This window comes from Girardinichthys multiradiatus, chromosome 13, assembly GCF_021462225.1.
Source record: "Girardinichthys multiradiatus isolate DD_20200921_A chromosome 13, DD_fGirMul_XY1, whole genome shotgun sequence".
Lineage (NCBI taxonomy): Eukaryota > Metazoa > Chordata > Actinopteri > Cyprinodontiformes > Goodeidae > Girardinichthys > Girardinichthys multiradiatus.
This window is the reverse complement of record NC_061806.1, coordinates 23,288,680-23,315,194: the sequence shown is the minus strand read 5'-3', so window position 1 is coordinate 23,315,194 and position 26,515 is coordinate 23,288,680. Positions and strand designations below refer to the sequence as shown.

Sequence of the window (26,515 nt, the reverse complement as noted above, 5' to 3'; positions counted from 1 at the left end):
CGAAAGCCCCCCACTCCATCAACGACCGACGCCTCGCCAACGACCTGAACGAGTTCTACTGCCGCTTTGAAAGACAAAGGGACAGTCCTGCAAAAATCCCCCACGACGCCCCCCAACAGCTGCAGCCACAATCCACCACCCCCACCTCCCCAACCTCAAGAGGGGCCTTGGCACCTCCAACCCCCACCCTGAAGTTCCCCCCCACCAGCCCCCTACCCACGCCGAGGACGGCTCTTTCCATCCAGGAGAGGGACGTCAACAAACTCTTCAGGAGACAGAACCCCCGGAAAGCTGCTGGTCCGGATTCTGTCTCACCAGCCAGCCTGAAGCACTGCGCTGATCAGCTGTCTCCAGTCTTCACAGACATTTTTAACACCTCACTGGAGACATGTCATGTGCCAGCCTGCTTCAAGTCCTCCACCATCGTCCCTGTTCCCAAGAAGCCAAGGACCACAGGGCTTAATGACTTCAGACCCGTCGCCCTGACCTCTGTGGTGATGAAGTCCTTTGAGCGCCTTGTGCTCTCACACCTAAAAGACATCACCGACCCCCTCCTGGACCCCCTGCAGTTTGCCTACAGAGCCAACAGGTCTGTAGATGATGCAGTCAACCTAGCCCTTCACTTCATCCTCCGGCACCTGGACTCCACAGGAACCTATGCCAGGATCCTGTTTGTGGATTTCAGCTCTGCCTTCAACACCATCGTCCCAGCTCTGCTCCAGGAGAAGCTCTCCCAGCTGAGTGTGCCCGACTCCACCTGCAGGTGGATCACTGACTTCCTGTCTGACAGGAAGCAGCGCGTGAGGCTGGGGAAGCATGTCTCTGACTCCCTGACCATCAGCACCGGTTCCCCCCAAGGCTGTGTTCTCTCTCCTCTGCTCTTCTCCCTGTACACCAACAGCTGCACCTCCAGTCACCAGTCTGTCAAGCTTCTGAAGTTTGCGGACGACACCACCCTGATCGGACTCATCTCTGATGGTGACGAGTCCGCGTACAGATGGGAAGTGGACCATCTGTTGGACTGGTGCAGCCAGAACAGCCTTGAGCTCAACGCTCTAAAGACAGTGGAGATGGTTGTGAACTTCAGGCAGAACCCAGCCCCACCTGCCCCCATCACCCTCTGTGACTCCACAATTGACACTGTGGAATCTTTCCGCTTCCTGGGAACCATCATCTCCCAGGATCTCAAGTGGGAGCCAAACATCAGCTCCCTCATCAAGAAAGCCCAGCAGAGGATGTTCTTCCTGCGGCAGCTGAAGAAATTCAACCTGCCAAAGACTATGATGGTGCACTTCTACACAGCCATCATTGAGTCCATCCTCACCTCCTCCATCACCATCTGGTACGCCGCTGCTACAGCCAAGGATAAGGGCAGGCTGCAGCGTGTCATTCGGTCTGCTGAGAAGGTGATTGGCTGCAGTCTACTGTCGCTCCAGGAACTGTACACCTCCAGGACCCTGAAGCGGGCAGGGAAGATTCTGGCTGATCCCTCCCACCCCGGTCACAGACTCTTTGAGACTCTCCCCTCTGGCAGGAGGCTGCGGTCCATCCGGACCAAAACCTCACGCCACAAGAACAGTTTTTTCCCATCTGCCACCAGCCTGGTTAACAAAGCCCGGAAACCACCCTGACACTGTCCCTTTCCCCCACACCCCCCCTTTTTTTGCTGACAGGACACTTGTAACCTGTAACTCTATGCGTTACATTAACGCTCAGCTTGGACTCTCTTATACTGGACTCATCTTATACTGCTCTATATTTACTCTCACTCACTTAAAACTGTGCACTTATATTTATATTATATTGTAGATATGTTTGTACTGTTTAACTTGTACTGTATTGCACCGACTACGCCAAAACAAATTCCTTGTATGTCCAAAAACGTACTTGGCAATAAAGCTTTTCTGATTCTGATTCTGATTCTGATTCTGATTCTGATTTGAACCACCTACCAGTTAACAATTGTTTTTTAATGTTAAAGCTAAAACAGTCTTCTACACTTAAGTAGTCACGTTTTTAAAGATAAAATGATTTCCATACTTTTGTGACTTCCACAGTAGCTACATACTGCAGCTGTAGATTGAATAATTTGATTTTTACCTTCTCATCTTTTTTGATTTTGTTTGTGAAAGGATTCGGATGGCAGCGGATTGATGTGTGATGATACTATAAAAGGAAAATGTGCTAAAAATGAAAGAGCCAGGAAGAAAGTGTTTAGACTTGAGATAAAAGGAATCGAAAACACATAAGTGACCTGTTATTGGTTGTGGCAGTACTGACTGTACTATCCCCTGCTGCCTTTGCCTCTGGCTGTACTCCACTCTCAGCCACTCAGAGCCATTAGCAAACTACTGTCTCGATGTTACACACACAGGTATGCATACACACCCATTCTGTAAGTCTGGAAATGCCCTGATCCAAGGTCACCAACCATCAGTCTCTGGCTTTCTGCTCACCAGATGTGACTCAGGCCCTGTTGTTTTTTTAAACACCTTCTCCACTGCCGTTCTCCTGTGGGGCAGGAGAATGGCAGTGGAGAAGAAAACAGTGTAAAAAGAATAGGGAGTAACATTTTTCAGAGAACAGGGGTGAGGGGCTAAGTCCGTTTTTATGTTGTACAAATCTGGTTCTACTTAGCAGGGCCTTGGAACACATTTCATAAATTGCCGACATATTTTTTCAAAGCGTTTCTTTTGGAGGGAAGATAGTTAACTAGCAGTAATTTTTAACACATGACCGCGGTCCAGGCGGACGATCTGGCATAGATGATGGTCCCATCATCTACTGCTCACATTTGATCTCCACATCTGTTTCTCATGAACACTTAATTTTATATCCTAATTAAAATCCTAAAAAACCCCTATTGCAGCATCCTCACTTTCCCTTTTTCTGAACTCTTCTAAAGGTCTGTTTCCGACCTTTAGCCTCTCATCTCAGTCTGGTTATCAAACACAGATAAAATGCACTCTTAATTAACCAGAATGCAGCGATCCTTACCTCTCACTCTGCGAAATGCAAAGCAGGGATCATCTTTAGCAGAGCTGCACAGTATTAGAAAGACATGCGATGTGGGATAACATAGGTGAATGCTGCGATAATGATGACTTGTAATAGATAAATAAATAATTAAAGGGTTGATGTCTATCCAGCTACAAAAATTAATCAACACTTCCATCTAAACAACAAGGTTTTATTGAAAATGTTGCCTCAGGGTTACATCTGTTGTTTTGGTACTGAAAAAAGCTAAGTTGTAGGCTCTTAGTGATCTTACCACTTACCACCTCTTTACCTTCTAAAGTGTTTTATGCCGCATTGAGCAATAAGTGTTACCAAAGATATTACAGGCATAGAGGGCCTGAATACATAGTGCAAAAATAATTTGGTAATACTTAATGCACTCCAGGCAGTTCTTCATGTTATGCATGTTGCGTACAGTGATATTTTGAAAATGACACATTTTCCATAGATTGTGCAGCCATCATGTTTACTGTGTTTTAGCGTTGATTTTGGCCCTGTAGACACCAAAAAGATTTGATTCTCTAAACAAATGGTTTTACTCGAATAGGTGGGGTCAGAATAGTTAATGACACAAAGTGAATAAAAAGGATTGTTTCATGGAGTGTTTGTTTTGGTGGTGTATTAAAAAATGTGTGTTATGCAGATATAAATTTAAAGAAATGAAATTGGTTTTGTGACGCAATAAATCCTATCACATCTTTAAAGCATGTGTGTTGCCTTTGATGCATCTCTGATTTGAATATTGTATGTGTTTTTGGATCAAGAGTTTGAAATTCATTGTGCCCAACTATATCAGAATGGGGTACTATATGTTCCTCTTGCCATGGCATCACGGTCTCATTTTTGTTTTTTAGGATTAACTAACAGTCAGTAAATAAAGTTTTAATGTTCTACGTATGTGTGCCCCTTAAGTCGTCAGACAATTTTTGCAGCACGTGGGTCAAAGTGTCAGTTTTCCTTTCAGTTTAACCATCAGGCATCCAGAGGTGAGTAAATTTTCATTAGTGTAGAATAATCGTTTGGATAGGGTTGCATCGGATTAGACAATGTTCTTGTCTGCTCATTGCTGTGATTTGAGAAGCAGTTGTTTTAATGCTGTAGCTGTGGTGCATATTTGCCATACAGCTGATGTTTAAGAGCTGTGGCACTCGGGCTGCAGAATTTTTTATCGTCAAAAAAATGTGTGGTAGCCTGGCTTAGCTGGTGATTAAATTATTAATGCTACAGTGTGAAATGCTTTGAAAGGCAGTACTGTTGTACTATTTACATATGTTGAATGTCTTCCAATGATAGTGAAACACAAGACAGACAATAGTGTGACAAGGGTATAAGATTTAATGAATCTTATACCTGTCCTGGGGTTTTGAATATACCTCTGCTTCACGATGAGCGCTGGGTTTTTAATATTTGTGCATATGACTGAAGGACAACACACTTGTATATTGTGAGTAACACAATACATCATTATTGATTTCTATTACAAAATGAGGAATTTAATCTGTTCCATGCTTTGTTCTCTGGTGAATATACTAGATACTTCTTTGTTAGTATGTGTGTGCTAACTTTCTGATTTCCTCAAGATTTGACTGCTCTGGCTTGTTTAAGTTCAGTTTTCTTTTGTTTTATGTAATTTAAAATAACTTAATCTTTACACAGAGCATGCCCCATTATATACCACTTGCATTTTTCATTTTCTCCATTTTGCTCTTTGGATCACTTTGTCTACTTTTTTCTTTTCCTTTCTCTGTCTTTTATTTACCTTCTTTCTGTACCTGTTTTATCTGTCCTTCGTTTCCATTGCCGGTCCTTTCTTTCCTAACACTCCATAGTTTAAGTGATGTGATACGAGAATGTTTGATTTGAGAGGATGCATGAAGGGTCCATGAGAATAATTTTTGTAGTTCTTAAATGCTTGCTTCCTCTCTCTCTGCTACATAGACTTTATTTCAACAGATGGGTAAAACAGGCATTACTATAAATCTGTTGTTTAACTGTTTTTTCCATCAAGTGGAGGTTTGAGTGTTATTCACCATGTGTTTTGCTGTCCAGTATGTTTGTGGGAATGTGTTATGTATTTTGCAAGATGTGCATGTGTGCAACCATGTGTGTGTCATTGTTTGTGGGACTGAACAGATGGTGTTCAGACCTCTGCGTACGATCGAGAAATCTCCTTATGTTCTTCTGAAACAAAAATGCAGATAAGGTGGGAGCTGCAGAGGATAGTCAGCACTGATCAGCAGCAGATCTATTCTCCTCGTAGACCATTAGGATGTGATTCAGGTCACCTTAAGTCATGATATAAGAAGTTATATGATAAGCAGACTAGCATCCAAACGGAAGCATCAGTCTCAGGTAGAAGCAGTGCCTTTCAAAAGATATTATAACCCTGATGTTTTTTTCACATTTTGTCATGCTACAACTACAAACATCAATGTACTTTATTTGAATTTTATGTAATAGGCCAACACAATGTAGCAAATAATTATGAAATCCAGGGATAAACCTATATGGTTTTCAATTAGGAAAAAGTGCATTTTTATTCATCCCCTTTTACTCTGATACTTCTAAATAAAATAAAGTGCAATCAGTTGGCTTCAGGTGTCCCTTAATAGGCAATCAATGTCCAGCTGTATGTAATTCATTATCAGTATAAATCCAGCTGTTCTTTGAAGGCCTCAGACGTTTTGTTAGAGAACATTAGTGAACAAACAGCTTTATGAAGACCAAGGAGTACAGCAGACAGATCAGGGATCACGGTGAGGACACGATGATGCTTAAAGCACAGTTAGGTTGCAAAACAATATTCCAAGGTTTAAAGATCTCACAAAGAGCTGTTCAATCCACTATCTGAAAATAGAAACATTTGGGCACAATTGTAAACCTTTAGAGACTTGGCCATCCACCTGTTCAACCTATATGTAATTGAATACACTACAAAAACAAGATATTTAATGTTTAAACTGATAAACTATGGAATAAGCAGTAGAAAATGACTGACTGACTGACTGACTATATTGATTTTTACAAATAGTCACTCATTTTGAATTTTATGGTTGCTTTCCAAAAAAGCTAGGACAAGGGCAACAAAAGAATGGGAAGTTGGAATGTTCTAAACACCTTTTTCCAACATTCCTTAGGTGAACAGGTTAATTGTAAACAGGTGAGTGTCATTATTGGGTATAAAAGGAGCATCCCTGAAAGGCCCAGTCGTTCACAAGCAAGGATAGGGTGGAGTTCACCACTTTGTGAGCAAATAGTCCAATTGCAAGGAATTTAGGGACTTCAATGTCTACAGTCCATAATATCATCAAAAGATTCAGAGAATCTCGAGAAATCTCTGCACGTAAGGAGCATGCAGGGGCATCGGAGAAGATTCTCCAAATGCTCCAAAATTTGCCTAAAGAAGTTACAATTTTGGACTTTATGAGGAAGTTACTGTCTCAGCCATGGAATTAACAAGGACAAGAACTTTAAAACGCAAAACCATGGACTTTAGATTGGATATTGGACTCCTCCTATTTGACTCTCTGCCTGTTCCCTCCTGCAGACGGTGGTTCGCTTAAGGGCCGTCAATAAATTCCGGCACCAAACACACTGTTTCATGGTGGTATATTGTTTTGTGTGTTTTGGGGGAAATATTTGCGCATCTGAACAGCTGATTTTCTGTGTGATCAGCTGGTTTAGAATGTTATTAAATACAGCACCCTGCCTACGTGTAGTTTAGAAAGCTGACATTGTGTCCTGTCTCTTTTCCTCCAGCCTTCAGGCATGGTTTATGATTTGTAAATAGTAAAACTATATCTCTGTTTGGCCCGCTCTGACCATTGTGGCCGTTAATATTATTGTAGTCACTTTATCATTATTAATTTTCCCTGCAAAACGTTTCGAAAACCTCCTCGCCCCATGGCCAATCAGTGAACAGCAGTCTGTTTACCTCACATGTAATCCCTATTCAGCCCCAACCATACCGCTCAGGAGCAGGGACAAAAAGACCAGGTACTAGTATGAAACAAATGATAATGGAAAACATCGCAAAGTGGGCCCAGTGGGGTGGAGCCGAGCTAAATAGAGCCAGTGGAAAAAGAGCGTTAGGGTACTTAGTTCCCAAATGCTTATTTGTGTTGTTAAAAGGAAAGATCATGAGACTTAGTGGTAAACTGTCTCAGCTTTTTTTGGAATGTGTTGCAAACATCAAATTCAAAGTGCGTGCATATTTGCAAATAAAACCCCAAAAATATTTATCAGAACATTAAATATCTTGTGTCAAAGGTTACAAGTGTCAAAAGTATCTGTATTTGCAATCAATTATGGTTCAATCAATTTCAATCAATCAAATATGAATTTTCTTCCACTTCACAGTTTGCGGTGGTCCATCACATTTAATTCTGATTAAATACGTTGAAGTTGGTGGTTGTAAGGTGATAAAATGGCAGCATGTTTGGTGTGACACCATGGTTTGAGACCATGATGTACACAGTTATGTGAAGGTGTATATTATTTACCATTATCTATTACCACATAGGAGTCCAATTCTCATCTTTCAGAAGTGAGCAAGAAAAAAATCTATTCAGTTTTTATTTTTAATCTTTGCTTTAAGTGCGTGGGAGAGCAACATCTTAGAGGACACAAACACATTAATGTTTAATTTAGTGAGGACTTGAACAAGTTTCTAAAGCAAATATTTAATAAAACTGAAATTAAAAACCATCATTGTGGCTCCAAGTGCAAATGGAAATGATCTTGTGGCCTATCATCATTGAGCATCATTCAGTGTAACGTTGCTAGGAGATGACCCGGCAGTCGTAAATGAGATTTTACAAGGCATGATCATCAGCCTGTGTTCGTAAACTCAGAAAAGGAGGAAAAATAGAAATAAAAGAAGTATGAAAGGAAGGCGAGAGCACTCAGGCTTGTGTTTCTCTCATGCATCCTGAATCTGCTAGGGAGGGAAACACAAAATTTGATGGCAATTACATCTATGTGCGTGAGAGGGGAGAAAGAAAGTTTTGCTGTTTGGTGAGCAGTGTGTGTACTTTCAGCTGTGTTTGTGTGTTGTTTTGCGGGGTTGCGGTAGGGCCTTGCATCCATATATCTTCTTGACAAGCGGGTGGAGTTTGATGGGACATGCTTTGCATACTGCTCCATCTGGCTGGGTATTTGTGTGAGCAAGTGTGTGTGTCTGTTACTCCTCTTGCATACAGATAGATCTCTCCTGTTTCTGTGCTTACGCAGTCTGAATCTCAATCAGTGCACCTTTCCCTCTGCGGTGCTTCTTTAACACATCTGGCCTTTGGTTTTCTCCACTGTTATCTGTGTCGTGTGTCTGTCATCCCTTCCTTCTCTTCACAAGCAGCCAACACACAGCATAATCACAAGCCTCTGCTATCACACCATCTCACTATCGCTTCATCTTTTCCATTACCCGTTCTGTCTCTTCACACATTATCCTGTACTGTGTGTGTGTTGTTATTGCACACCCCGAGGCTTCATTCTGCACAAACATTGCCATGCTGTGAACATTAGTGCAAGATTTCTTCAGCGTTGGTGCCTCTTTCACCTACATATAAGTGTGCGCACAGCACAAGTAAAGATTACATGGCTGCCTGTGTGTTCATGGCATGTCTACAGAGGTGGACCAAGAATTTACGAGGGCCTGGGCAGAATTTATTTTGGAGACCCTTGTAATTTTGAATAAACTGTTGTTGTTCTAAGTATGATTGAATGCAGTTAATGTTTTTAAATGCAGGTTTTGCATTACTAAAATATAAAAACAAAGATTGTTAGCCCTTTAAAATAAAGCCCATGCACTTTTTCAAAATAAAAAGCTCAACTTTTTAATTGCAAATTAAGGACTCATCAATACCTACAGGCCTAAACCAATGATAAAAGAATGTTTCTGTTGGCCTTTCAAACAAAGCTCACAGAAACATTTCAAAATCAAAGTTCTGCTTTTTCATTGTTGAGTGGTTAGAAAGGTAGGTTCAAGATTCCTGATGGACTTAAAAACCAAAATTGTTGTTAGGCCTAATTCAGAAAAATATTCATCTTGTATAAAACTTTCTTTAGGATTTTCTCCATTCAGTGTAAATATTATTGATGATCTATTGATATGCATTTATGGTGTGCATAAAATGTTTTATTACCCAGACAAAAGCAATAAGTAATAATGTAGAAACCACCTCTTAATCATGATTCTGCTAACATGATATTCAAAGTTTGAAGGTCTGCTGTATTATCTGTGCAAGTGCTGCATTTGTAAACCTGTAAACTGACAGTAAAACTGTTCATGTTGCAACCACTAACTCTCAAACTTTCTCTTATCGGGCACCAGTGTCATTTTCTCTGTCTGTTTTGTATTGTGTTAGCTTGTGTTAAGTACTCTCAAGTGGCATGTTTTAACATTTTTGTTAGCGTCTTCAATGGTTATGATCACAGCACACACGAAGACAATGGTATGCAAACACACATAGACAATTCTGGCTCATGAAGTCTTTAATGCAGTTTGTTTGACGTTATCTCGTGGTATTCTTTTTAAAAACAGCGAAAGTTAAACAATGTTGTCCGCATTTCACAAGGTGATTTAAATACAAAATGACCCCTGGCTTTGAGCACGATGATGAAATATATGCCAGTTTGATAAAACATTGTATTTTTGCCTTGAGTAGTGGGTTAGTAAAGTCCTCTCTATAACACAGTGAACTGTTTCTCAGGGACCATGCTCTCCTAGATATCGTTCGTTGCAACAACCTTGTTTTAGGCAAGTGATGTAACTTGCATGTAATGTTGGAAAAAGCATACATCTCAAGTCTGCGGGGGGATAGAAATCTTCTTTCTTTGAGTTTGGCTGGAAGAGAAGCACGAGCAACAAGGAGGAAAAAAAAGGCAAAGAAAGAGGACCAGGAAAAAAGAAAGCGGGCGAGAAACAGTGAGGATCATGTAATCACGTACGACGCAAACCGGTTGATGTAAGTGTGAAGACATATCTGTGAGTGGCAGGTAGCTGTCCGTGGTTTTGCCTTGTTTCTAGGATTGATTAAAGAAGTTAAAAACCCGAACAGGTCGACTTTTACTTTCATCTTTTCGAAGAAGTAGACTTTTGTGATCATAGTTGGGGAGAATGGAGACAGGTTAGCATTTTATTCTCTTGTAACAGAAAGTAAAGGCCAAAACATGGTGCCTGGGCATCACTCCAGGGCAGAACTTCCCAAATCTTTCATAGTGTCACCAGACCTGGCTCCAGAGGAATGTAGGTGGGTGGGGATGGGGTGTGTGTGTGAGTGTATGTAGTGGTGGTTGTGGTGGGGTGGACTGAAGGACTGGTCTACATAGACCGGGTGGCAACAAAACCATGAATGCCGAGATCAGCCGATCGGCTGTGAATTCCGACGGACTAACCTTCTCCAGTTGTTCCCGCTCTTACCTCAGCATCACTTCTGTCGTCTAGCAACCGTGACAGTATGAAGCACAGCGCTGTGAAGCTGTAAATATGGAGCCCAAAGCGTAACCCTGCTGCGATTCAATGAAAAATCTAAGTAACTCTATCTTATTATGATACATGGGAAACAATATGCAATGAGACACCATCACAGCATTTATAGTCTCTTGAGTATATCTCATTCAAACCACCTTGTCTTCCAATATTTGCGCTATAAGCTATTTTATGCTGCAAAAGATGAAGACAGAAAATCACGAATGAAGAGGCTAATGTGAGACATTTATCTCCGTCATCCCCAGGCATGATCGATAGGTTTAGCACTTCTGTCTGCACAAGTGAATCAACACATTGAAGAGACTCTTATGTTCCCTCATATCTAATTGCTGCCTCTTCAACAACTGTTCCCCTACTCTTCAATCCATTAACTGCAGGACAACAGCATTTCTGAGAAGTCGTAATGTGAGTTAGGTAAAGTGACCCCCCCCCCCCCCCTTCCATTAAGGCTCCGCACATCAATACCCGTCTGTCCTGGACTGCCATCGATTGACCACAGATCGGCATCTTGCTTTCTTTATGGTTTTATGCAGGCGGGACAGTAACGGGACTAATAAATGGACAATAGAAGTGCCGTCGGCCGTTAACTTTTAACAGATGCATTAGGTTGGACAAGATGCCCCACATTTCAAGGTTGTTTAAGGTTGCTTTTTACTTCTGAATTATGCATGCAGAGGCAAGTGCTTCATGTGGTTCAGCCATTTTCTATTGCTATAATAAAATGAGAGCTTGTCTGATTGTTTGTCTGCTCGTGTCTTAAAATAAATATGCCATATTTATGGATGAAAAATTGCTGCAAACAGGTGGACTGTGAGTCGTTTTCAATCATGGGTTTGAGTTGTGTGATATTTTTCCAAATTATTTTGTAGATGGAGAATTGCTATTGATTGAAGAAGCCTGGCAATTGCAGAGCGAATGGATGCCACAGGCCTTGTTGGTTAGTATGAAGCCATTGATTTTATTCCACTTACGTGCCGTGTAGTGCACCAGATCAAATTAGCTGCAGAGACGGTGCTGTTTGTAAATCATACAGTTCATGTGTGCGAGAACATGTTATTGTCTGGAGGCTTGTGCGCACAGGTTTGCACACTACCTTATTCCTTATCCTCCATCTTCGTCACCCGAGGGACTGCCGATGAGTTTCAAAGGCTTGCAGGATTTGTTTCTCTCATCTCAGTCCAACCATAATGCTGACTCAGGTGTTATTCCTCAATTACAAGCCTGTAACCAAACTCATCTTTTCATCCAATTGCAAGGTGTGCAACTCCACACAAGAGTTCAGGTGGATTTTAAAGTTTAGGCATTCTGCTTAAAATATTCTTCAAGTATGGTTAAATATTTTGCTTACAGTAACATAACCAGCAGAATAACAAAAATATGTTTATTTTCACATTCGGAAACAGGAAGCTGTGACCATTCTATGACGACTGTATACTCTGAATGTGGGAGGCATTAGTTCCTCTGTATAAAGTTGTTGTCAGACATATTCTTTTCCATTTATTAAAAGGAAAATCTAAAATAAATAGGTATCAAAATTATTATGGTTTGGATGATACGTAAGTATTTTAAAAGCTTGGTTGCATTTTTTTGTCGTGTGCTTGATGTTAAACACTCAGCAGTACCATATATGGGCAATGACATCATTTGTGCCCATTCATTTTTGATAACGAAAAAAAAAACCATTTTGTATTTTTTAAGAAAAAAATCAAACTTGTGAAAAATGCAATTTTTCTCCTATTAGAGACATCAAATGTTATTTAAATGGCAGTGATTTAAACCAGTTTGTCCCTCCATTTTTAGATCTTCTGATGAAGATTAAAGTAATTGTACTCATATTTTGAACCCTGATTTTCTGCCCTTTTTAAAAGGAGACTGTGAACTGGTCCAAAAATGACCATGCAATCAGAAAAAGCAATACACAGAACAATTAACAGCATGAGCTCAACATTATATTGAAACTGAATAAGCACAACCATGTGTGAAATGGTGGCTTTGCTCAATTTAATTGGCCTGTTAAGCATATTCAGCGTGAGGTCTTTCTTGCTTGACGGGGAAATGATGAATTACCTGGGTTCCTGACTCCCAACCATCTTTTTTAAATGACCTTGTATTTTCACAGATCATTTTGTAAGCAGTGATAGTTGGCAACCAGAGGCAAGATTTATTTTTTCTGCCTTTTCTGCTGAATTTGGATAAATAAATACCCAAGACAAGTTTATTGTTTATTGAGATAAAGCTTTCATTGTCTGGCTTCGTTGGCAAATATAGGCAAAGGTTGTATGCCTTCATCACATTTTTCCTCTAATCCCTACTTTATATCTACTTGTACATCACCTGTTGTTTCACTGCTGTACCAAGTTTCGACAGTGTGACCTCATGTTTACATTTGCCTGAAAGATTTTAGGTTCTGGTTAAGGGTTGGCTGTGCGTACTGTATCACAGTAAAAATCATCCAGTATAAGTTACAATGTGCAGGTTGGTGGTGCTTTTTGCTCCATGTTTTTCGTGTAATTTCAATTGTTTTATGAATTTGGACTGTGTTTCATCATCTCAGAGTTAAAATCCAATTAATTTAGACATATCAAATCTGAAGTGTATGCTACCCTAAACAAAGATTCTTCAAAACAGTTTGTGATTAGTAAAGCCTTTACTCTATTTGTGAAAAAAGAGAGGGATTTTAGTTTTTTTTAAAATATTGCTTAAATCTTGTTTGTCACTTTTTTTTAACGAGCTGGATGTATTGTTACAGTCGTGGCCCGCAAGTCCCATTCAGGTTTTAATATATCCCAGATTGGCCTGCAGTAGGATAATTATTAACAGTTAGATGTAAATAATACATTGAGATAACATGATGTTTCAGTAGTCAGCATGGCATGTCATCTATTGCTGTTCAATTGCAATGACCACTGTTACCAGCGGCTGACAAAGATCATGAAGTTTATTATCACTTTTACTTCTGGAACAACTGAGTTTGGCCGACAATTTGGCCCCCAGCAGCAATCACAGAACTCAGGAGGCCCTTTTCAGGGAAAACTGGTTATCCTGCCTCTATTTATAGGACTTTATAGGGGTGACTGTGGCTCAGCTGGTAGGGGTTCGTCCAGTAACTCCTCCGTCCCTCTAAGTCGTTGTGTCCTTGAGCAAGACACTTCACCCGCCCTTCTTGCTGATGGTGGTCAGTTCTGTCAGTCTGACCCAGCATACAATGAAGCCCACCACTATCAGTGTGTGAATGTGTGTTTGAATGGGTGGATGATTGATTGTAGTGTAAAGCGCTCTGGAGTCCTCGGACTTGATAAAGTGCAGGCTATTTTAACATTTTATATGTTCTTGCCTTTTCAAAGAGATTAATGTTTAATAAGTTAAAAAAAAGCACATATAATTTGTGTTCCTTGTTTTCTGATTGTCTGACTGAATATAACACTTCATTCTTGGAGTTCACATCTCATGTAGGTTTCTTGATAATCTCAAGTCTTTTACACAGTTACATCATTCTCGTTCTGCTGTCTTTGCAGTAGGTCGTTGCGTACTTTAGAATAAATAATTATGCTCCTAAAGGTTAAATGTAAATTGGGCTGTGAAGCAGTTTTTAAAGTTTCCTGTGACATCGCCATCTTTTGTCTTGCTGAATGAGGAAAACCAAGTCAGTGTGACTAAAATTTGTAGTTATAGTGCACCTTGGCTGCTTGCAGCAAGGCTTGGAGCTAATAGGCTTAGAATATCTTGTCTAGTTCATTTCACCTAAGCTTGACAGAATGATACTATGAATCCAATGAAATCCAGCAGAGAAAAACACACATATTCCTAAACATAGTGGAGGGTCCATTAGAACATGTCCATCAGGGCTCAACCCTTTTTGTAAAACATGTATCAGCAGATTTTAGGCAGACTGTTTTTTTGACTTTTCTTCCATGTTGCATTCACTCCAGGGCTACAGCAAGGTTCTCCTTGTTACAGAAAGTACTTTTGGTTCACTTTGCAGCTCACTCCCTCTTCTTTTCTTGTCTCCTTTCAACCTTCTTTCTTTTAGCTGCTTTTTTATCATTTCCTTTCCAAAATGTGACACAGAGACATGATTTGATAAGTCTGTTGTAGTTTTTTTTTTTTTTTGGAGAAAGAAGTTTATTATCTCCGCTTGCACAATAAGGGCCCTACCGTTGAGCCCACTGCAAGACTCTGATAAGGTCTTGTTGTTCTCATATATTCAATATGTTTTGTTATCTGCTAAACAGCAAGCAACTGAATTAAGTGAAAATAAAGGTATGAGAGAAAATGTTTTGGTTGTGATAATGAATTTTATCTGTGAAATGTCTTCTCTCTGAGCAGATGTGAATATAATTTCCAGAGATGCACGAAATAAACTGTGGGAACGAGTGTGCTTGACTGTGATGAGTGATGCCGCGATCTTGGGGTGGAGGGTAGGGATTGTTGGGGGTGGTTGTTTAAAAGTGTTTGCAGAGCTGACCCAGTTTGATTGTTTTGGGTGGCACAGATGTTGTTGGAGCAAGAGTTGAACCCCTATCTTTGGTTGTGCAATACATGTATCAAATTTAATAGGACACAAACCAATCACATACTGCATGGACATAGTAAGATCCAGAGTCTGTCTAACATACCCTGCGGCCCTCATCATCATCAGCCTGGTCTCACCTGTTGAAGAATTGGTTTTCTTAACTGAGCGGTGTTGTGATCTCTACTTCTGCATTTTGTCTTTCGTCAGATCGCACTGGGAAGCGCTCCACCATGCCCGACTCACCTGCGGATGTCAAGGCACAGTCCAGGTTGACGCCCCCTACCATGCCACCTCCACCCAGCACACAAGGGGCTCCCCGAAACAGCTCCTACACGCCAACCACATGTGAGTACTGGAGAATTTATCATTACATAAACGTGTTGATGCTTTTGTTTTTTGCCAAGTTGTCAGATGTAAGAAACAGTGAAAATACGTAAAGCTATTTGATAGTAGCAAATATTTCTACCATGATAAGAAGACAAACAGACTGAGTTGCAATTTCATTCCTTTGAAATCTAGTTCATTTCGTACCTGACCTTTCAAGTTTGAAAAAATAGTTGTCTGGAGACCTTTCTTACCTGCTTTGAACACCAATGATTTAAAGCCATTTTGTGTAATCTTCTTAAAATGTACTGGATGAGTAGTACTCAAAGAACTTAATATCTACAGTGAGAATGTTGCTTAGCATTGTTTTTGTAGGTTCAGGGGTCATAATCCCTAATATTACATAGATCTGGCTCAAATCTGGATCAGAACCACATTTATTCCAAGCAGGGCCTATTATAAAAGCTTCTGAAATCAATATACAGTCAAATTCAATAAATTAGAATTTAAATGGAAAGTTTATTTATTTCAGTAATGAATTATAGAGAATTATTCTATGCATCATATAAAATAATTACACAGACTGAGGTTTTCAAGCCTTTATTTCTGGTAAATATGGTAGTTTTCTTCTGATAGCTAATGAAAACACATTTAAGATTAGAATATCACATTAGACCAATACAAAAATATGTTTGGTAAAGAAATGTGGGTTTAATGAGAAGTATATTTAATACCTGCTAAAAGGTTACTTTCAAAATGTATTTTTAATCTGACAAACGTGCCTCATCGGGACACATTCTAATTTATTGAATATGACTGTACAATGAAATGTAATTATATGTAAGATTTGAGTATTTTATGACTCTTTATCTCCAGAGTTCATACTTTACTGCCTAAACACATAATCTGAATTGCAGTAGTTTAGGTAAATAAGCTCAAAATGGTTTGTTTACAAGTACAAAATGGAAGCAGGAGGAGATTAAATGGCAGCATTTAGGTAAAAAATGGGGATCCAAAGGCAAAGGAGCAGATCTGTGTCTGCATGCCATATTATTCAGTTGAACTTTTTGACATCTTTTTGCCTAGTTTTTGGTCTTTCAAAGCAAGTCTTTTTAAGATCTTTGGGCAGAAACTGCACTGAACCTCAATTAACTGCAGGCGGGTTTAATTTCACCTTCGTTTACAAGAAAATGTACAGATGAACTCACACTTCAACAGAGCAGCTCCACAGGGGCCAAAATATGGGAAGACAGCTAAAGTATGTAAATAATAAAAAGGGGTTAAGTGCACCTTAAGAGCTTCTTATCAAGTTGCATTGAGTCTTTTCTGAAAAGCAAAGAGCTCCCTCAGCTAGTTCATTAACACCCACGCTTACAAACTGTTGGAGCTTTGCCATGATACGCACATCGCTGGTGATGAGCAAATTACACCCTTGTATTGTCTCAGAAGTAGATACTTAACCACTTTCATGAAGAGCACTAGAATCAAGGAATCTGAGGCCGTGTGGTTCAGAAAGCCCTCAAGTCTGTCTTAGCAATGCTTCTTCTAGTCTGCAACAGAGGCTATGTTTTGTTCTTCTCCAGCTTCAGACTTTCCTTGTAGCTCTGGAACTTAATTTATCCATCTTTCTTTCTGGGTTTCTGTCTCTTACTGCTGCACATACTTGCACTCCACAATTAACGTTGATGCTTCCGTGCAATGAGGGAGGAAAGGTCTCTCATTACCCATGCCAAAGGTTTTAAGAAAACAGTACGCTTTGATTTCCATCCGCCATAATTGTCACCAGATGCAGTTTGAGTATCTCGTCTCTTTACAGTGGCGACCTTGGACGGCGGCCAGAGAGGGAGTGAGTGCATCGCTAGCCAGAAACTAATCTCATTAAAGAGAGAGCTTTATGTTGCCTTGTATGTTTTTGTACATCAACTCCCCCAACATGAACAAAGACACACGACTCCCAGTCTCACACTACTGGGGGTCCCACTGTCCCTGCTTGTTTAGACTGCGGAGGAGAAGGGAAAGTAAGGAGGTGGAGGGAGGTGAAATGTCTCCAAGTGCTTTTCTTTAGGGATGACTCAAAGGTTTAGAAAAAGCATAGAAATTGGAAACAAATGTGGAGAATTGAGGTTGTATACAGAAAGCTTACAGCCGCTAGATCTCTGTGTATTGGATAGACTGGTGTCTGTTACTGTGTGTTAATAACACTAAAAAAGTGAGTTTCAGACATTTGTCTGCTTATTAATACAGTTGTATAACATCTTTTTCTACATTATTTATTGTAACTCCTCTTATCTCCTAGACACAATTGGAGAATATAAAAGTGTGGACGGGTCATCTGCTCCTTCGAGAACACACATCTTATTTTTCGCTATGTTTGATGTGAGATGTGAACTTTCAAAAATAACAAAATTAAGTCAAAAATTCTTTGTCTTTGTTTTATGCAGTGACAAATGGCAGTAGCCACTCCCCAACAGCCCTCAACGGCGCACCGTCTCCTCCAAACGGCTACAGCAACGGCCCCAGCTCATCATCCTCGTCTTCACTGGCCAACCAGCAGCTGCCGCCGGCCTGTGGCGCGCGTCAGCTCAGCAAGCTCAAGCGTTTCCTCACAACTCTACAGCAGTTTGGGAACGATATCTCACCCGAAATTGGCGAACGAGTCCGCACACTAGTGCTGGGACTAGTGGTAAGCAGCTTGAAAGGGTGAAAGGACGCACAGAATAACTTTATTTGATAGCTGTTTAACAATAATGTGATTTGAATTTCTTAATGAACAAAAAAGTCAATAAGAAAGTGCTGTTGTTCATTTGTTACTTGTCATTTACAGCAGGCAGGGCTTTAATCGCTGTTGTAAAGCAGCGTTTTAAATGCTCTCAAATGTGTAAATGCCTTCTGTCTGTGTTTTAGTAGACAACTTTTGTAAATCAGTTTCACATAAATCATGACGTAAAAAAGCATAATGCAGCTGGGTTCAGATCTCACCAAACAATGTACACTACTGGTCAAACGTTTTAGATACACTTTCTCACTTAATGGGTCTCTTTATTTTCATGACTATTTAAATTGTAGATTCTCAACAAAGGCAAAAAAAACTATTAATAAACACACATGGAATTATATAGTAAACAAAAAGCCACCCTTGAGATGGTCAACCTGAAATAGTTTTCCAAAGAGACTTTAAAGAACTTCCCATTGAGAGACGGCTAAAAGTTAATATTTCTGTCATTACAACAAAGGGCGGCTACTTTCAGGAATCTAAAATATAAAACGTAATTAAAGTTCTTCTACAATTTTTTGTTTGCTACATAATTTCATGTATTCATTCATAGTTTTGATGCCTTCAGTGAGAATCTGCATACAATGTAAATAGTCATAAACATAAAGAAAACTATTAAATGGGAAAGGCGTTCTAAAACTTTTTATCGCTGGTATTTTGTACCCAATATTCTTGCAAAGGTTTTCTTATGGTAGATGTATTGACATTTTACATTTAATAGGTATTGATAAACCCATCTCATCAGTAGATTGCTCATCGGTTCTATGTACTTGCTTCTTCTGTAGCAGCCAAAACAGTGCTATCATGGTTTATCATCTAATGAAATCAGATTTGATGTATCAGAAAGATCAAACCAGCAACACAATTTTTAAATTCTATTCACATTTTGCTGTTAAATTTTTTAATTTTTACCATATTTTAAATTTCCAAAAATGAAGGATCTGTGAACCTCTTCCTCACTGAGTTCTGCTTTACATTGCATTAAACTGTAAATCCATCATAAGATAAATCTTTGGCAGAACAATGCTTTCAGGTTTGTCTGATGTGTTGCATGACTGATTTGTAATAGCTTCCATGTTCAGTTCAGTTTTATTTAATTTTAGACCTTATTATATAAATTATAGATTATTTGTTTCTTTAGCAGAGATTACCATTGGAGCTACATGTATCCGACAGTTTTTATCATGGAATATTACTTAATTTCAAACCCCTTTTATTAATGCATAAAGGATTGCTAATAATAAAATTGCAAACCTAATGATCAGACAAATCAAGTTAACTGAATAGTGTATTAAAATGAAAATATATAACTGAAAGAGTGAGTAAAATCTATGAAGAGCTTGCTTCAAATGAATCTTTTAAAATAGTATTCCAGCTAATCCAACCTCATAGCCAAAGCTGCACCAATGAAGCCTGCTAACATAAAAACACATTCATCCAACTGAGATTAGATAAAACAGATGTGTTTTCTAGCTTAGTTGACATGGATATATCAAAGCTGCGATCAGAGAAAATTTGAGCTTAATGAGCAGGGGGATACAGAAATAGTGATTGAATGTTGTGCAGAAAAGAGGAGGAGGCAGAAGAGATAGATAAAGGGATATTTTCTTAATTAGCCACACAGAGTATAACCTGTTTTTGGCTTTTCTGTTTATTTTTCTCAACGTCTGCATATGCATATGCCTCTCCTGTGTCCTTTTGCCTCGCACACCTCCCTGCTGTATCTCTCTGTTCTCCTCCTGTTTCATCTGTCCTATCAGCATCTCTGTGTACCTCCTCCTGCCTTATTGAAAAGAGTGACACTGTTAATTAGCTGGTTGTGTGCAGGGGAGAGGGAGAGACGGAGGCTCAGGAGGTTTCACTAGCTGTCAAGAACAGCCCCGACACAATCTGGGCGAACAGATGTAAGGCTGAATGTAACAAAACTCAGGTCTGGGAAATAATTCAGCGTGCGAGGAGGAAAAATAATATTGCCTGCTTTTTTGACATTTTCTGTCTTGCTTGATTTTGTTTTCTTCTCCCTTGTTTGACTGCTATTTTGCACTCTCCAGTGTGCATGTTCAGGTCCTTTGACTACTTTGTAATTGATGCAAAAATTTAAAGGAGCATCATCAGTCATTAATATGGGAACAAAAGAAGATAAAATACAGAATTTGTACTGATATTAAGGCGTTGCCTTGAAGGGGGTTACATACAGTATGATTGCTCATGTAAGACTACAAAAACAATGCAAGTACAAACGTTTAAAGAGAGAATTTGAGACCTTTTAAACAATACAAAGCAAAAGAAAGAACAAGAACAAGAATTTAGCAGCTGTGATGAAACAGAAGGACATGCCTAATAATATAAACTCAATTTCACTGCAAGCTACACATTTATTTTTTTAGACATACAGGATCAGCTCTGCAGTAGGAGGCTGTAGGGGCTCCAGTCAGTGTACATAATAACTGAACAAAACAGAAACTGCAACTGCAACCTCTAAAACATAAAGCAGCCACAAGAAATACTGTTTTTATAAACAGAGATGCTAACAAAATGGTTATGGCTGTTTCTAAAAGTTGATAAATGATTTCCTTACCTATTAGACACTCCTTGATTGGCCAAAGTTTGTGGGAAAATGTAAGGGGAAAATCATGTAAATATAAAAAATTTGAAACTTTATTTTAATTCCCCATCTCTCGCTCACTGACCACTGGCAGTAAACAAGGATAAGCAGATATTAAGGATGGATGGATTCAAGGAATTAAAGAGGTGAATGGAGTAGAAAAGAGAACTGCAACTTTGGATAAATTTGAACAGAGTGTAAAGCTTTTTGTGCTTGCTTGTGCATTTCAAGCTACTCTGGCGAATCTCTTTATATCTGGTAGTGATTTGTATGCATGTTTATGCAGATAATGTGTTGTGATGGACCTGATGTCGAAGAAAATGCTAGAAAAAATAATAAAACATCTAAATGGCCAAACGTTTTTTGGCACTTAAATACACACAAAGGTTTATTCAGAAATAAGTTGTTAATTTTTTATTTTGCTAAAGACAAAAAATACAAACTGGTTTATAGAGAGCTAAACTACAGGAGCCTTCATATCACTTTCTTGTCTGTCATTGTTTTCCACTACAGGCATATTTGCACTTGCTTGTTTTCGTAATTCGTTTGATTTTATTGTTAACTTAATGGAAAAGCCCTGAATGAGATCAGTTGCGCTCATTTTTTAACATCTCTATAAACACCACACTTGAGCTCATAGCCTTCTGTCTGTTCTTCTTAGTTGCACAGTAAAGCAGCATCCTGATCAAGCGATGGGAGTTAGTTGTGGGCATGAAATGTGTTATTAACTGGTTAAATAGGATATAGTATAACAGCAAGGCTAAACTGTAAATATGCTAGTTTTCAATGTTTCAGGGCACTACCAGAAAAATAAGAAGTGATTTTAACCAGACCTGTGGTCCAGCAAGGACAATTGAAAGTACCTGGAGATAATCTGAGGTGTGTGTGCACTATAGCCAGTATAATAAAGTGATATGTGCTGCCAGTGTGATCTGGAGGTTTGTAAAAAAAAAAAAACTAAAGCGGCATTAACGACATAACCCTAACCCTTATGAGAGATTCCTAAAAAATATCTGTAGTACTATAATTTATTTATTTCTTAGATTCTTCATGTAAATCAGCATAGTCCCCACTGTTAAAGTCATGCTCTGTCCATTGATGTCATTTCAAATACACATATTGTTTTGAGAGGCTTGCGGTAAAATAAAAATAAACTGAAAAACAATTTCACCTAACTGTGCACATAAATACAAGTTGCACCTATCAGCTTAAGTGTTCTGTGAAAATAAGTTACAGATGTTGTGCTGCTAGTCTGCTAAATAAATGAATGAGTGCAAAGGATGATATGAACAGTCTTACACCTTGAAGAAACATATAGTATGCTTTTAAAATGTGCCTGTAAATCATAAAATTTTACTGCCTATGTCTAAAAACATTTTGAGATTTCTGCTTGTGTCTTTGTTTTGTGAGGTTCTTTTCACTGTGGTCCACCACATATGCTTCCTATTACAAAGGCCAAAACACTCACTCCAGGCCAGGATACAGCTTAGCTTCCAATAAGTAATATTATCACGTAATGCCTTCCACATGGAGTCATGTGTTTTTCCTCTCTTTCTCTCTTCTCCTCCCACAGAATTCCACTTTAACCATCGAGGAATTCCACTCCAAGCTCCAAGAAGCCACCAACTTCCCCCTGCGACCTTTTGTCGTCCCCTTTTTGAAGGTAGATATTCAAATATATAATCACTACAAAGGGGTTGCTTGCCTGTACGTCTCCAAAACCAGAATCTGGAAAGCATTTAGGCATTCGAGATACAGATGTGCCCACTTGAGTTCAAAATATTCATCCCCATTTTCTACATATATATTATGCTCTATTTTTCCGCAGATTTATTCCTGTTTCTTACTTGATTTCCTGCTGTTTAACACAAATTGTCTTACTTTGCACTGTTTCTTTCTTATTGTATTTTTTCTCCGGTTCAATTGTGCACAAGTCATTTCAGCATGAAAGATGATTTTCTAAAAGCTAGCAATCATTTGCTGAGAGTATTTTGGCCTTCAGGTGGGAGACAAACAAAGTTTTATCTTATGAATATCTCTCCAAACTTCTACTTTTCATCTTATTCTATTTTTTTTTCATCATTTCTATTTTTTCACCAGGTACATGTTTAGTAGGTATGTCCCAGTTTAATTTATTAGTATTGTATTAACTCCAGGAATGGACTCTTTCTTAAATGGAGGGTTCAGAAGGGTTCTTTTAAAAGCTTCTAAGCAGTTATTATCTGCAGTAGATACCTCTGTTAGCCACTTTATTTAGTATAAATCCAGAGTTATCAACTGCAGGTAATGTTAACTGTGAAATGCTTTTAAACCTTGTAAGAGAACCTCGCTTTAGAAATCCTGAACTGTCCCTTTAAGCATCCCCCCCCATCTCTGTTCCAGCTTACCACATAAAAATGAAGAGTGATGGCTTTTCTTGTGTTTGTGTCTACAAGCGGAGTTGTGGTCATTTAGGTGCATTTAGCGTCACATAGCTGCATATGCTGGCGTTCTGCAGTTTGCAGAGCTGGAGGGAAAGTTTGTGGTGGTAGCGGTGCTATGATTTGTTGTGATAGTCAAACATGAAAAATGGGTCTGGGGTTTATTCTGAGGGATCCACTGTGCAGTCGCAGTCCAGCTCATGTTCTGGTGTCTGCGTGAAGATGAGATCAATATCAGTTTCATATTGAAAGAGCAGGGACAGGCGAAACATTTAATGTAAAGCTCACTTGTTTCTGTCACACTCTTTTGCACTATGTTTGCATGGCTTTTACATTCTTTTCCCCAATATTCTCCTTTTTTTGCATTTTCCCATTTTTATCTCATCTCTTCACCTTCTGTTCTTTTTGACCTTACGCTACTGTTCTACCTCCATCCATCCATCCTCCCAATTCCCTTTTCCTCTCCTTGCCAGATGGTGAGTATATTGCTGGGATGGCTGAGGAATCAAAGATACAACTTTCTTCTTTTTTCCTGCATGTCTCTCTTTCTCTCTCTCTCTGTCTCTCTCCAGTCTAATTTTAGCGTTTTCATGCTGCTGGGCATTCAATGCTAGCTACCATATGGTATCATGGAGCCATTGGAGGTTTGTTTGTCTGTGGGGTGGAGGGGGGGGGATTATAGGTGTGCATCAGGGATCGCGGTTTTTCATTACACTTATGACATACATTAAGTTGAACGCTCCATCTCAAACCCGCTGAACTCATTGTACCCTTTTCTTAATGCTAAAACCACAAATTGGTTTGGAGCTCTTACTGGAAAGTGGCCGTCAAAAACCACACAATGCCTGTGATGTGATATGCTAACTAGGTGCCTGCCACAGGTTTGCCACAGCATTTCTTTGTTTTAGTGAGTTTATATTGTGCTCTTGCAGTCAAACTTTCCGTGTGTCAAGGCCGTGACATAGAGGAACAAACACAGTTGCTAGTGAGAATAGGCCACAAGAGGAAATAATTGAAATGGAATAATAAAGACATCCAAAGCTACAATAGTCTTGCGAAGGTATTCAATGTTTTTTTTCACATAACCACATAATTTAATGTCTTTATTGGGACTGTATGTGATAGACAAACACATATTAAAGTAGAACTGAAAAATGAGTGGCAGTATCAGGGTGATGGGAGACTTTTCTTCAGCAGGACAGAAATGAAAATCAGAACTTATGGGAAGATGGATGGAGCTAAATCAGGGGAATCATGGAAAATAACTTGTTAAAGGCATTTTGTGTTGGTCTATCACATGAAATCTCATTAAAAACATTAAAGTATGTTTTTATGTGAAAAAAACATTGAATACCTTCAAATGTGTCCTATTCATACTTTGCAAGGCGCTTTAAGTCACTTTTTACTTCCAATTGTAAATTGTACTGAATTGAAAGTGCACCTTATCCAAATTTGTTGTGGCATCATCTTTATCGTCATTTAAACAAAAGAAAAATATAATAATTTCAAACATATTTTAAGCTTCAGTTGCAGAATACTCCTTGACAATTTTTTGTGTTTCTTGTATTTGTGTTTGTGTAAATGTCAGGCAGCTGTACAGAAGCAAATAATTGCACTTAAAAAATTATTCAGCTTCTTAGAGCAGTACATTTTTTGACTCCTTGTTAATGCCTCCTACATCTCACTGGCAATTAGGATGACATCTAATTAATAAAAGATCAATTCACCGGGGTCAGAGATATTTATTTTAGCCTCTTTTTTTTCATTTGAGGATAATTATGACAGTGGACTATTACCAAACCAATACCTCTGGGAGGTAAAGCAAAGTGTGGCTCCTGGTTTTTCTTTTACTGCATGAACGAGGTTTTCATAGATTTAACATCATTGCTGTGAAACAAATCATGGCTGGGTTTTTTAAAGCTAGATGAGGAGAAAATTATAAAAAAGAAAAAGACTGAAATATTTTACTTTCTGAGGACAAACCAAAGATTAACTCACCTAAGGCGTGATGCACCCAGCTAAAGCAGCACCGCTCTTGTTCTGAACCCTCCTGACGCAACGCTTTCATCTTCTTGCTTCAAAACACATATCATCTGATGTCTTTGAAGTGGATGCTCACATACCTGAATGTCCCTGTAAGTTCACAAGAAAGCAGACTCCCTCTGTTACAGTGGGGCAAAGCGAGATTGAAAAGAGGTTGTATTCTTATTTTTTAAAATGAATGCGTCACAGAGAATGGGTGTAAATGTGCTCAGGGTCACAGAGAGCAGTGATGGTTAAGTGGTAATATAAAGCTAGACAGGTTTAGTCATCAGTGTTTTGAGTCAAAGACTGGGACCTTTATGTTTTCTGATCTTGGAGATGGATGCAGAGACAATTTATAAACTTCCAACAGCTTGCTGTCTTCCACTTACTAACTTTGTTAGGAAACTTAATTGTATTATTTGTCCCTCTAATAAAATAAAATGTTAGAAATGTAATATAATTTTGTTTTAAGAAAATATGTGAGCACTGCTTTGTGTATATCAACATACTAATGTGATGAAGCTTGTTATGTGCTTTAATTTTTAAAACTGTGTTTTAAGTTCCAGTCAAACGTGTATCACAAACTGTTGGTTTTTGGTTCTGTACTGTCCCTTTGGATAAGAGTTCTGTATCATTTTGAGTTTATTTTGCATATAGTAGATTCCTGTATTTATTCAAGTCCTGTTTAATGATTACTTTACTAATACACTGTTTTCCTGTGCTCATCTTGTTCAGATAGTTTCTGCTGTGTTCCTTTTTAATGTTTACATAGACTATGTGTCATTTCATAGACGTGTCTTTCATTTACCCTAACAGTATTATCCTTTTGTTTCCAGTCGTGGTCCTGTGGTTATTAATTTGGATTCCTTAGCCACTTTTGTATCTTGCTAACGTGGGTTTTGGGCTCTTTAATTTACTAAATCCTCATTTTCCTGGTGATTCTGCCTATCTCGTGCCTGCATTTGGGTGCTACACCAACACATAACGTGACATATCGCCTCTTTTTATACGCTTTTAATATCTGTGGGCAGTCTAACTTAGAATGATAAGAGTGACTTGACATGTATGAGTGGGACAACAGTTCTCTTTCCTGGTAGCAGAACCAGTAAGAAAACAAAGAAATAGCGTCTTCCAAGATAAAAATCCAAAAAAATATAAAATAATCAAAAGACACAAATGCAATCTTTATTTGGCGGTTGGTTTATGTTTCTGTATCTACCGCCTTATTACAGGAAAAAAATTATAAAGATGTATTGGCACCAACCCTTTTCATGACTAGAGTAATAAAACACTTTAATTTGGAGCTGAAGGTAAACTCATAAAGAAAAACGAGTAAATAAAACATCCT

The 26,515-nt window shown here is 39.0% G+C and overlaps 1 protein-coding gene across 7 annotated transcripts in view; it reads left to right on the top strand.

Moving 5' to 3' along the window:
* runx1t1 (RUNX1 partner transcriptional co-repressor 1) overlaps positions 1 to 26,515 on the top strand; it is a 99,581-nt gene that overhangs the window by 41,996 nt on the left and 31,070 nt on the right. For 6 of the 7 annotated variants that reach the window (XM_047383772.1, XM_047383778.1, XM_047383771.1 and 3 more), the window contains 3 exons: positions 15,228 to 15,365; positions 17,786 to 18,027; positions 22,296 to 22,385. In XM_047383772.1, the coding sequence (XP_047239728.1) occupies positions 15,228 to 15,365; positions 17,786 to 18,027; positions 22,296 to 22,385 (470 nt within the window). Of the gene's footprint in view, positions 1 to 11,340; positions 11,445 to 15,227; positions 15,366 to 17,785; positions 18,028 to 22,295; positions 22,386 to 26,515 lie in introns of those variants that run through there. The other variant, XM_047383777.1, reaches the window with a different exon arrangement.